The 13,606-nt window shown below is 40.8% G+C and overlaps 1 protein-coding gene across 1 annotated transcript; it reads left to right on the top strand.

The window, feature by feature from the left end:
- The first annotated feature begins 5,817 nt into the window (after window positions 1-5,817).
- On the top strand, window positions 5,818-8,447 carry LOC311101062 (retinol-binding protein 4-A). Its single transcript, XM_084142103.1, has 6 exons — window positions 5,818-5,925; window positions 6,179-6,298; window positions 6,869-7,005; window positions 7,120-7,226; window positions 7,414-7,626; window positions 7,823-8,447. The coding sequence occupies exons 2-6, from the start codon at window positions 6,197-6,199 to the stop codon at window positions 7,840-7,842; spliced, it is 579 nt and encodes a 192-aa protein (XP_083998229.1). The 5' UTR covers window positions 5,818-5,925; window positions 6,179-6,196; the 3' UTR covers window positions 7,843-8,447.
- Window positions 8,448-13,606: the final 5,159 nt, after the last annotated feature.

Genomic DNA, 13,606 nt, shown 5'->3' with positions numbered 1-13,606 from the left:
TAGTGTATAAGAGGTCATACTATATGTTTTGTAGTGATTCATATGTTGTTGATGTAAATAATATTTGTCGGTCTGTGGTGTGTAATGAGGAGAAACCAGACACTGCTCTTGACTAATTTATGAAATTGCTTATTCCAGTTACTAATAAGCAAGCAACACTGTTACACATGCACCCATTAAGAAAATGACTATAAAAACTGTTAAATCCCCGTGGATTGATGAGGAATTGAAAAATTATATGGTTGAAAGGGATGAGGCAAAAGGAATGGCAAACAAGTCTGGCTGCACAACCGATTGGCTAACTTACTGCAAATTGAGAAATCATGTGACTAAATTGAATAAAAAGAAGAAGAAACTAGACTATGAAATAAAGATAAATGACATAAAGAATTATAGTAAAACGTTTTGGAGCACCTTAAATGAAATTTTGGGCAAAAAGGCAAACTCATCTCCATCATTCATTGAATCAGATGTCTCATTCATCACAAAACCTACTGATATTGCCAATTACCTTATTGATTTTTTCATTGGCAAGATTAGCAAACCTAGGCATGACATGCCAGCAACAAACGTTGACAATACACATCTAAGTATAACTGATCAAATTATGAAAGACAAGCATTGTAATTTTGAATTCCGTAAAGTGAGTGTGGAAGAAGTGAAAAAATAATTGTTGTCAATGAACAATGACAAGCCACCGGGGTCTGACAACTTGGATGGAAAATTACTGAGGATAATAGCGGATAATATTGCCACTCCTATTTGCCATATTTTTTATCTAAGCCTACTAGAAAGTGTGTGCCCTCAGGTCTGGAGGGAAGCAAAAATAATTCAGCTACCCAAGAATAGTAAAGCCCTCTTTACTGGCTCAAATAGCCAACCATTATTAAACTTTTGGAAAAAATTGTGTTTGACCAGATACAATGCTATTTTACTGTAAACAAATTGACAACAGACTTTCAGCACGCTTATAGGGAAGGACATTCAAGCACAGCACTTACACAAATGACTGATGATTGGCTGAGCGAAATTGATGATGAAAAGATTGTGGGAGCTGTTTTGTTAGACTTCAGTGCGGCTTTTGATATTATCGATCATAGTCTGCTGGTGGAAAAACGTATGTGTTATGACTTTACACCCCCTGCTATATTGTGGATAAAGAGTAACCTGTCTAACAGAACACAGAGGGTGTTATTTAATGGAAGCTTCTCCAACATAATCCAGGTAGAATCAGGAATTCCCCAGGGCAGCTGTCTAGGCCCCTTACCTTTTTCAATCTTTACTAATGACATGCCACTGGCCTTGAGTAAAGCCAGTGTGTCTATGTATGCAGATGACTCAACACTATACACGTCAGCTACTACAGTGAGTGAAATCACTGCAACACTTAACAAAGAGCTGCAGTTAGTTTCAGAATGGGTGGCAAGGAATACATGAGTCCTAAATATTTCAAAAACTAAGAGTATTGTATTTGGGACAAATCATTCACTAAACCCTAAACGTCAAATGAATCTTGTAATAAATAATGTGTTAATTGAGCAAGTTGAGGTGACTAAACTGCTTGGTGTAACCCTGGATTGTAAACTGTCATGATCAAAACATGTTGATACAAGAGTAGCTAAAATGGGGAGAAGTCTGTCCTTAATAAAGCGTTGCTCTGCCTTTTTAACAACACTATCAACAAGGCAGATCCTACAGGGTCTAGTTTTGTAACATCAGAACTACTGTTCAGTCGTGTGGTCAGGTGCCACAAAGAGGGACCTCAAAAAATTACAATTGGCTCAGAACAAGGCAGCACAGCTGGCCCTTAAATGCACACAGAGAGCTAACATCGATAGTATGCATGTACGTCTCTCATGCCTCAAAGTGGAGGAGAGATTGATTTAATCATTTCTTGTTTTTGTAAGAAGTGTTGACATGCTGAATGCACTGGGGTGTCTGTTTAAACTACTAGCAAACAACTTGGACACCCATGCATATCCCACAAGACATGCCACCAAAGGTCTCTTCACAATCCCCAAGTCAAGAACAGACTATGGGAGGCGCACAGTACTATATAGAGCCATGGCTACATGAAACTCTATTCCACATCAGGTAACTAATGCAAGCAGTAGAATCAGATTTAAAAAACAGATACAAATACACCTTATGGAACAGCAGGGACTGTGAAGAGACACACATAGGCGCAGACACACATACACATGATAAGACACACACTGGATGTTGTATTGTAAAGTAGTGGTGGGAGGGAACATACTAATTGGGTAAAGTGTTATGAAATGTAATGTCATGTAATATTTTAAACTGTATATAACTGTCTTAATGGTGCTGGACCCAAGGAAGAGTAGCTGCTGCCTTGGAAGCAGCTAATGGGGATCCTTAATGAATACAAAAACAAATATGTGATCGTGTCTCAATGTAACCAAGGTATGAAATGATTGTTATTTTCAAATACAATCTCTTTTTGTGTTTACTTGTGGTCAATTTGCAGCGTACAAATTATTATAATTATGTTCCGGCCCCCAGACCATCCGCTTGGACAAAAATCATCCCACGGCTGAATCTAGTTGCCTACCCCTGGAACAGGGTACAAAGGGTATTTCTCTCTCCCAGCCAACACAGCAAGGCACTGAATCAAAGTCAGACAACAGGCCAATAAAATAGCTGCATCACTGGGACTTGGCAGTGTAAATCCCAGATTAAGTAAAAGTGATTCGTGGGATGTCCTCCCTGAAAGAGAGAGAGAGGGCAAGAGAGAGAGAGACAGAGAGAGACGGGGGCTGGCCTGGCACAGTGGAATGGATTAGTCACATGGACACCCTACCTAGGAGTTAATCTCATGGAGAAAGCCATGTGGGAATAATGTTGCTGGCTGCAATGAGACAAATAAGCAAACAACAATGTTATCACACTGAGGAAGCTTTCTTAGTGTCCAACAAGCTTTCTCTGCCCTTAACATTGTTTTGAACACATCTAGACTTGGTTTCCTCTATTGTAATCGCTCCTCTTTCACCCCAGCTGCCAAACGATCCCTGATTCAGTTGACCATCCTACCCATGCTAGATTATGGAGACGTAATTTATAGATCGGCAGGTAAGTGTGCTCTCGAGCGGCTAGATGTTCTTTACCATTCGGCCATCAGATTTGCCCCAATGCTTCTAATAGGACACATCACTGCACTCTATACTCCTCTGTAAACTGGTCATCTCTGTATACCCAACGCAAGACCCACTGGTTGTTGCTTATTTATAAAACCCTCTTAGGCCTCACTCCCCCTTATCTGAGATACCTACTGCAGCCCTCATCCTCCACATACAACACCCGTTCTGCCTGTCACATTCTGTTAAAGGTCCCCAAAGCACACACATCCCTAGACCGCTCCTCTTTTCAGTTCTCTGCAGCTAGTGACTGGAACGAGCTGCAAAAAACACTCAATCTGGACAGTTTTATCTCCACCTCTCCATTCAAAGACTCAATCATGGACCACTCTTACTGACACTTGTGGCTGGTTCGCTTGATGTATCGTTGTCTTTACCTTCTTGCCCTTTGTGCTGTTGTCTGTGCCCAATAATGTTTGTATCATGTTTTGTGCTGCTACCATGTTGTGCTGCTGCCATATTGTGCTGCTATCGTGTTGTTGTCATGTTGTGTTGCTACCATGCTGTGTTGTCATGTGTTGCTGCCATGCTGTGTTGTTGTCTTAGGTCTCTCTTTATGTAGTGTTGTGGTGTCTCTCTTGTCGTTATGTGTGTTTTGTCCTACTTTTTTATTTTTCACAGCCCCATCTCCGCAGGAGGCCTTTTGCCTTTTGGTAGGCCGTCATTGTAAATAAGAATTTGTTCTTAACTGACTTGCCTAGTTTTTAAAAAAAGGAAACATTTGGGGGGAGACACTGTGGCAAAGTGTTAGACAACATTAGACACTCATAGACTGGATAACTAAAGTCTGCAATCAATTTGGATGTGTTCAAGAAGCTATCCCATTCCTTCAAACCTCTCATTGCAGTAGTGTGTGAATCAGCTGCTGCTTATCAGTTATTTTAGGGTCACCAGCCTCCATGTGGAAAACAAGTGGCACTGTGTCCAGAAAGGCCATGCTGTATGCCCTGCGCTGTCACACTGGGGTGCCCCACCACACCAGCCAGGTGACTTGTGTTGATATAAAACCACCATCTGCTACCTGCAGTATAGTAGAGATGTAGGAACTTAATTTAATCACTCTTTTGTTGCTGAGAATTTTCGTGCACAGCAGGAAATGCAAACTTGTAGTGTATTTGAGTATTTAAAAGGCTTCAAAAGTTTGTAATTCCTACTTTGAAATTTCAGACTTGATCTACCCTAACGAAAAATGTATCAACCTCTACAAAAACGGCCATTAATTATAATCCATATAATAATTCACATTTCCTGTTGCTGCATAATTATTTTCCTGCTGTAGCAAATTTGCTCAAATTAAGATCCTACATCTGTACTTGACAGGACCGAAAACCTGCCTAGAAGTGTGAAAGGGTGGAGTTATGTCAGATTAATCAGCCCTCTCCCATCATCACATTCCTACACTGTAGATACCCGATCTGATGCTGCTGGGCGGAGATCGTTTTGGTTGGTTGTAAACAAGCTTCACAGGTGACTGTAACCAACCTGATGGACAGCTGGGGGTGTACTACTTCATAAAGTTACAAAACATTTCCAATATGCTTTGCCCTGCCCCCTACAGATACTGTATATATCTAGTTTGGAATATTATATTACATATCCAGAAGATAAAAATGATAACTCTTTCCTGACTCCAGCCATTCTTTGGGGCAACAAATTATGCTTTTTGCGGTTAGCCGTGTCAAGTTACATAAGATGCACATGTTTGGCTTTTCCATGTGTCCTTTTCTGGGGTGCTGGGCCCCTGAGTCGCGGTTATACAATCCTAGAAAGAAAAACAAATGTCTACTTGGAAAGCTCCCTTGTAGCTTTATGACACAATCAAGGTTTTGTGGCCAAAAAGGTACACACCCCATTTACTGTATATGCCCATTTCATAACACTTTACATAAAGCCTATAGGTATAATGCTTTATAACTTATTAGCATGTATGAGCCTTTATAATATCTTATGGAATTTGCTGGCATGGTATGATCAATGGAATACAACAATTGATTAATTCTGTTTGATCACTCACTGCATTCTCTGTTCCAAGTTCCAAATGATGAGTTGAGATTTCAGGTGAAAACACACAACACAAACAGTCAGGTCCTTCACCGTAATCAGATCAGCATTGATCGAGTGGCAGGAATCCAAGAGGATCTGGACTTTGGGTTGAACTACAAGGTTTTTCTCTTTGATATTGATTTCATAGCAAACTAGAAGTCAATGTTTTTTTCTCCAAAGGCTATCCTATAGAATAGCAACCATTAGAGATGTCTTTGACATAAAGCAATAAAATATGTAACATGATTGCCTAACATGGTTTTCCAGTGAAAAGTGAAAAATGTCAAGAAAAGTGGAGAAATTACATGAGAATAACCAGAAAGAACATAGTGTAGCTGTTCCAGAGGAAAAAGTGAGCTGAAACAAGTCTGGACATTAACGTATGGCTTGTGCTGCTGAAGCAAAACATTTCACAGTTAGTGATTGATAGTGAGTATGTATAGCTTTCCAGATGTGCTCTTGACTTTACCCACAACAGCTCTTTCATAAGGCAGCAAAAACACATGTTTGGGACTGGGGTCAAATGTGCATTTCACATCAGGGAGTCTTGGTTGGAGTTATGTAATGTTTGCCCAATTTGAGGGGAGGCTCCTTTTTGGGGGCTGTCTCACATCTGCAGTTGTTCTTACGCAACCCTGGCTGTAGTGAGACCCTACACTATAAAAAACCCTGTCTGGAGAGGCAAAGCACCTTTTGAAGCACCTCAGCCCTTTTTTTGGACAAGGTATGTACTGCATAGAAAGGGATAGTAGGTTTTACATGTACTCCGCTTGGGGTTTTGTGGCAGATCTTTATTTTAATGTAATTTTTACTATAAATTACTTTTTAAAATCACTTTTTATATTTTGGATTAGTTTGCACCCTTTTTAGAGTGAAGCTGTAATGGAGTGGGATATGGCTTTTCTATTGACCTGATGGGATGTACTGGTGGTAATGTAGTGATATTTTCTCATGACTGTGGGCTCTGTCTTCCACAGATACATCAACAAGGCAACATGCTGAGGATCTGTGTGGCCCTTTGTGTCCTGGCGACATGCTGGGCACAGGACTGTCAAGTTTCAAACATTCAGGTCATGCAGAACTTCGATAGGAGCAGGGTAAGAACACAATTCTAATTTCAGAGTGGCGCGGTGGTCTAAGGCACTGCATCGCAGTGCTAGCTGTGCCACTAAAGATCCTGGATCGAGTCCAGGCTCTGTTGCAGCCGGCTGCGACCGGGAGACCCATGGGGTGGCGCACAATTGGCCCAGCGCCGTCCAGGGTAGGGGAGGATTTGGCCGGCAGGGATGTTCTTGTCCCATCGCACACTAGCGACTCCTGGCTGGCTTCCGGGTTAAGTGGGCACTATGTCAAGAAGCAGTGCGGTTCGGTTGGGTTTTGTTTCGGAGGACGCACGACTCTCGACCCTCGCCTCTCCCGTATCCGTACAGGAGTTGCAGCGATGGGACAAGACTGTATCTACCAATTGGATACCACGAAATTGGGGAGAAAAATTGGGTAAAATACCCCCAAAAAATTATAATTTCAGAAACGTAACTTTTCATAAAGTATCTCTGCTCTTGTCCCATTTGATCTATCAGCCTTGGAATGTTAAATGTTGTAGAATGGAACTGGAATGTCATTGTATGGTATGCAGGGATTGATAGAGCTCTCATTTCATCTTGAAGTATACTGGTAGGTGGTATGCTGTGGCCAAGAAGGATCCTGTTGGTCTGTTCCTCCTGGACAATGTCATTACGCAGTTCTCAGTAGATGAAAGTGGCAAAATGACTGCAACTGCCCACGGCAGAGTTATCATCCTGAAGTAAGTTCTGTTTACTTCCAAATGATCCAAATTGTTTATCAAACCTCATAAACTTCATTATGCATTTACTTCCACTGAACTTAGTCATTTATCCTCCACTTTTCCTCCCTTTAGCAACTGGGAAATGTGTGCCAACATGTTCGCCACCTTCGAGGACACTCCAGACCCTGCCAAGTTCAAGATGAGATACTGGGGCGCTGCTTCATACCTCCAATCTGGAAGTAAGAAAGACTAAAATCTCCTATTGTTGTGCAGAATATTTCATTGAGTTGCTCCAACACACGTTGATGATAATAACTTAACTCTTCCTCATTTGTACATAATAGCATGCCATTGATGAAGCTGCCTGCTGTCAAAGCCTACTGTTAAACCATTGCTATGATTCTGTCTCCTTTCTCCTCCACATAGACGACGACCACTGGGTCATTGACACCGATTACGACAATTATGCCATCCACTACTCCTGCAGAGAGGTTGACCTGGACGGCACCTGCCTGGATGGATACTCCTTCATCTTCTCCCGTCACCCCACCGGCTTGAGGCCCGAGGACCAGAAGATTGTCACAAACAAGAAAAAGGAGATCTGCTTACTCGGCAAATACAGACGTGTTGGACACACTGGTAAGAGTTGTAGTAACTCAATTTAGAAATGAAAAGTAATACTTTCTAAAGAAACAATTGTGCAACAAGTGATTGTGCAACTTTTGGTCTAACTTTTGGAAGCTAGTGTGTATGATGAACTATTATGGAATCCAAATATCAGTTAAAAGTTCATTATATGCAGTATTTGTAAACATGTTTTATTCCTCCATTGCAGGTTTCTGTGAAAGCAGTTGATCTTTAACTACTCAGAGGGATATCGTAGGACTAGAATTCCACAAGAATGTAAATAAAACCATGTTCAACAACAACAACAAAAACAAACCAACCGTCACTGGCCAGCCCCTTCTAGCAGTTGGGGAACTTTGCTGTTACCAAAGAGGACGCCAATCAACCAAAGCAAATGATGTGTATCTGAATGTACAAGGGTATGGGATACTTTACTAATTGTCATTGTATGATGTAGTCTTGAACCACTTTTTAAAATAAAAAAATTCACATATCAAATCAAATCAAATCAAATGTTATTTGTCACATACACGTGTTTAGCAGATGTTATAGCGGGTGTAGTGAAATGCTTGTGCTTCTAGCTCCGATAGTGCAGTAATATCTAACAAGTAATATCTTACAATTTCACAACATATACCTAAAACACACAAAACTAGTAAGGAATGGAATTTAAGAAAATATACATATATGGCAATGACAGAGCGGCATGGACTAAGATACAGTAGAATATTATAGAATAGAATACAGTATATACATATGAGATGAGTAGTGCAAGATATGTAAACATTATTAAAGTGACTGTAAACATTATTAAAGTGACTAGTGTTCCATTTCTTAAAGTGGCCAGTGATTTCAATAGGCAGCAGCAGCTTCTAATGTGCTAGTAACAGTCTGATGGCCTTGAGATAGAAGCTGTTTTTAATTCTCTCGGTCCCAGCTTTGATGCACCTGTACTGACCTCGCCTTCTGGATGATAGCGGGGTGAACAGGCAGTGGCTCGGGTGGTTGATGTCCTTGATGATCTTTTTGGCCTTCCTGTGACATCGGGTACTAGTTCAGTGTTTATTTTATATTATTAGTATCAATGGTTTCAGTCATACTTTGTGCTCTGATGTCATCAGGTTTGCTTGCTATCCATATAACTTAATTGTCCCACATGGTTTCCATTCAACTGTGACAAACAGATAACGATAACTCAAAGAGTGTGTTGATACAGGACAATGGCTATCATCTTTATTGCAAATGTTTGTACAGTGTATAACAAACAAAGAGCAAAGACAGCTTTTGTAGAAAGGCCAAAACAAAAATAAAATCAAAGACACCCAATTGTCTGAAAAAGGGTACATTATATATGCTTACCCTGTTGCAAATTGTCAAAATTGTCATCAAACTGACATAATTATTCATAACACACTGCTTGGGACCAACCATATGAGTATTCTGCAGCAGTAACCTTACAGCTAAAATCCTGTTGTCACATTCCTTGAATAGAGACACCTCAACCTCTTTTCCCCTACCCAGAGAAGCCTCGCTAATCCTTGGCCTTAAATAGTTTCAGTCTTGGTTATAGGATTTACTCATGCAATCTCATTCAAGCTTTAGTTCTGCTGGTTTGCAAAGTAAGAACTGAGGTGGAAGTGAGTCTTATTCACACATTTACAGTGCCTTCAGAAAGTATGCACACCCCTTGACTTTTTCCAAATGTTGTTTTGTTACAGCCTGAATTTTAAATGGATCAAACTTAGATGTTGAGTCACTGGCCTACACACAATACCCCATACTATCAAAGTGGAATTATGTTTTTAGACATTTTTACAAATTAATTAAATTAAAAGCTGAAATGTCTTGAGTCAATAAGCATTCACCTCCGTTGTTATGGCTAGCCTAAATAAGTTCAGGAGTGTAAATTTGCTTAACAAGTCACGTAATAAAGTTGCACAGACTCTCTGTTCAATTATAGCATTTAACATGATTTCTGAATGACTACCCCACACACAATTATCTGTAAGGTCCCTCAGTCCAGCAGTGAATTTCAAACACAGATTCAACCACAAAGACCAAGGAGGTTTTCCAATGCCTCGCATAGAAGGGTACCTATTGGTAGAGGGGTAAAACAAAAGCAGACATTTAATATCCCATTGAGCATGGTGAAATTATTAATTACACTTTGGATGGTGTATCAATACACCCAGTCACTACAAAGATACAGGCGTCCTTCCTAACTCAGTTGCCGGAGAGGAAGGAAACTGCTCAGGGGATTCACCATGAGGCCAACGGTGACTTTAAAACAGTTACAGAGTTTAATGGCTGTGATAGGAGAAAACGGAGGATGTATCAACAACATTGTAGTTACTCCACAATACTAACCTAAATTACAGAGTGAAAAGAAGGAAGCCTGTACAGAATGCACATTTTCCAAACCATTCATCTGGTTTGCAATGTGGCAAAGACATTAACGTTATGTCCTTAATACAAAGTGGTATGTTTGGGGCAAATCCAACACAACACATCACTGAGTACCACTCTCAAATTTTCAAGCATGGTGGTGACTGCATCATGTTATGGGTATGCTTGTTAACGGCAAGGACTATGGAGTTTTTTTGGGATAAAAATAAACGGAATAGAGCTAAGCACAGGAAAAATCCTAGAGGATAACCTGTTTTTTAAAAAGAATAATGTGCAAATATTGTACAATCCAGGTGTGCAAAGCTCTTAGAGACTTGCACAGAAAGACTCACAGCTGTAATCACTGCCAAAGGTGATTCTAACATGTGTTGAATCAGGGGTGTGAATACTTATGTAAATGAGATATTTCTGTATTTCATTTTCAATAAATTGGCAAAAAAATCTAAAAACATGTTTTGACTTTGTCGTTATGGGTGAGAAAAATTCAGGCTGTAAGACAACAAAATGTTGAATAAGTCAATATGTATGAATACTTTCTGAATGCACTGTACCATTGACTATTTACCATTGCCCAGTGCAGCCATTTTGGGTAACAATCTAGTAACTTACTGTGATAGTTTTCCATTAAAATTGTCAAAAAGAGAGAAAAATAGTTTTTTAGTAAAGTAGAGTAGCTATCTAGCTACAGTATCTCACAAAAGTGAGTACACCCCTCACATTTTTATAAATATATATATTTTCATGTGACAACACTGAAGAAATGACACTTTGCTACAATGTAAAGTAGTGAGTGTACAGCTTGTATAACAGTGTAAATTTGCTGTCCCCTTAAAATAACTCAACACACAGCCATTAATGTCTAAACCGCTGGCAACAAAAGTGAGTACACCCCTAAGTGAAAATGTCCAAATTGGGCCCAAAGTGTCAATATTTTACCATCATTTACCAGCACTGCCTTAACCCTCTTGGGCATGGAGTTCACCAGAGCTTCACAGGTTGCCACTGGAGTCCTCTTCCACTCCTCCATGACGACATCACGGAGCTGGTGGATGTTAAAGACCTTGCACTCCTCCACCTTCCATTTGAGGATCTGAAAAAAATAATTGTTGCTCTACATAAAGATAGCCTGGGCTATAAGAAGATTGCCAAGACCCTGAAACTTAGCTGCAGCACAGTGGCCAAGACCATACAGCGGTTTAACAGGACAGGTTCCACTCAGAACAGGCCTCGCCATGGTCGACCAAAGAAGTTGAGTGCATGTGCTCAGCGTCACATCCAGAGGTTGTCTTTGGGAAATAGACATATGAGTGCTGCCAGCATTGCTGCAGAGGTTGAAGGGGTGGGGGGTCAGCCTGTCAGTGCTCAGACCATACGCTGCACACTGCATCAAATTGGTCTGCCTGGCTGTCGTCCCAGAAGGAAGCCTCTTCTAAAGATGATGCACAAGAAATCCCGCAAACAGTTTGCTGAAGACAAGCAGACTAAGGACATGGATTACTGGAACCATGTCCTGTGGTCTGATGAGACCAAGATACACTTATTTGGTTCAGATGATGTCAAGCGTGTGGCGGCAACCAGGTGAGGAGTACAAAGACAAGTGTGTCTTGCCTACAGTCAAGTATGGTGGTGGGAGTGTCATGGTCTGGGGCTGCATGAGTGCTGCCGGCACTGGGAAGCTACAGTTCATTGAGGGAACCATGAATGCCAACATGTACTGTGACATACTGAAGCAGAGCATGATCCCCTCCCTTCGGAGACTGGGCCGCAGGGCAGTATTCCAACATGATAACGACCCCAAACACACCTCCAAGACGACCACTGCCTTGCTAAAGAAGCTGAGGGTAAAGGTGATGGACTGGCCAAGCATGTCTCCAGACCTAAACCCTATTGAGCATCTGTGGGGCATCCTCAAACGGAAGGTGGAGGAGTGCAAGGTCTTTAACATCCACCAGCTCCGTGATGTCGTCATGGAGGAGTGGAAGAGGACTCCAGTGGCAACCTGTGAAGCTCTGGTGAACTCCATGCCCAAGAGGGTTAAAGCAGTGCTGGAAAATGATGGTGGCCACACAAAATATTGACACTTTGGGCCCAATTTGGACATTTTCACTTAGGGGTGTACTCACTTTTGTTGCCAGCGAATTAGACATTAATGGCTGTGTGTTGTGTTATTTTGAGGGGACAGCAAATGTACACTGTTATACAAGATGTACACTCACTACTTTACATTGTAGCAAAGTGTCATTTCTTCAGTGTTGTCACATGAAAAGATATACTCAAATATTTACAAAAATGTGAGGGGTGTACTCACTTTTGTGAGATACTGTATATAAACCATGCCCTTCTGCAAACACGTCTTCTCCGATGTTGCTTACAAGGTGGTACTTATTTAAATTAGGTAAACGAATATCATGTTACCATTGGTGTATTAAAATGAGAGTTAAGGTGACATGTGGGAGGGGACCAGTAACTTTATGATCAAACAATGTAGAAGCAACAGTAATTTTTCATAATTTGGTCATCATACTTTGATCTGGTTTCCTTCAAATATCACCAAATTTCATGAAAAACAAGATTTTGATGATCATGACCTTTAAAATAGGTCAACTTGGCCACTCAAAATTCAAGGTTTACTTTTGTTCCACTAGGTCTGTAAAGTGTAGTGTCCCTATATTGCATGATGCATCCTTGACTAGGCTATTAGCTAGTGAAGTTGGACAAAATTTTAAAAGGCACGTTTTCACAGAAAGTATTCATACCCCTTGACTTATTCCAAATGTTTGTTGTGTTACAGCCTGAATTCAAAATTGATTCAATTGTTGTTGTTTTCTCACCCATCTACACACTACCCCATAATGACAAAGTGAAAACATGTTTTTAGTACATAAATAGCTATTTACACCCTTGAGTCAATACTTTGTAAAGGCACCTTTGGTGGTGATTACAGCTTTGAGTATTTTTATATTTTAGTCATTACAGTTAGTGAGTGCATACATTTTTCATACTAGTAGTCTTGGGTATGTCTGTATCAGCTCTGGATTTGGAGATTTTCTCCCATTCTTCCGTGCAAATTTGAACAAGCTCTGTTAAGTTAGATGGAGAGCGGCAGTGAACAGTAATCTTCAAGTCTTTCCAAAGATTTTCTGGGCTTTGGCTGGGCCACTCAAGGACTTCCACATTCTTGTTCTGAAGCTATTCCAGCGTTGCTTTGGCTGTATGCTTGGGGTCATTGTCCTGTTGGAACACAAATCTTCGCCCCAGTCTAACGTCGTTTGCACTCTGAAGCAGGTTCTCATTAAAGACTTGCCTGTATTTGGCTCCATTCATTGTTCCCTCTATCCTTACCAGTCTCCCAGTCCCTGCTGCTAAAAAGCATCCCATAGCATAGCATGATGCTACCACCACCATGCTTAATGGTAGGTATGGTGTTAGACAGTTGATGAGATGTGCCTAGTTTTCGCATATATGACAAAGTACAGTGCCTTGCAAAAGTATTCATCCCCCTTTGTGACGAGGTGTGAATGAAGGAGTCAGGCGCAGGAGGTAAAACACCGAAGTCCAGAGTTTATTCCATTTACATAAAATAAAA

The sequence above is a fragment of the Coregonus lavaretus genome (genome assembly GCF_964263955.1).
Source record: "Coregonus lavaretus genome assembly, chromosome: 25".
Classification (NCBI taxonomy): Eukaryota; Metazoa; Chordata; class Actinopteri; order Salmoniformes; family Salmonidae; genus Coregonus; species Coregonus lavaretus.
This window is presented reverse-complemented; position numbering and strand designations above follow the sequence as displayed.

What these genes read in the sequence shown, in the direction of transcription:
- LOC311101062 (XM_084142103.1), top strand. Translation starts at nt 6,197, where the DNA reads ATGCTGAGGATCTGTGTGGCCCTTTGTGTCCTGGCGACATGCTGGGCA. An exon ending in AGAACTTCGATAGGAGCAGG is followed by an intron (nt 6,299 to 6,868) that starts GTAAGAACACAA and finishes TTCATCTTGAAG; the next exon opens with TATACTGGTAGGTGGTATGC. An exon ending in TTCATACCTCCAATCTGGAA is followed by an intron (nt 7,227 to 7,413) that starts GTAAGAAAGACT and finishes TCCTCCACATAG; the next exon opens with ACGACGACCACTGGGTCATT.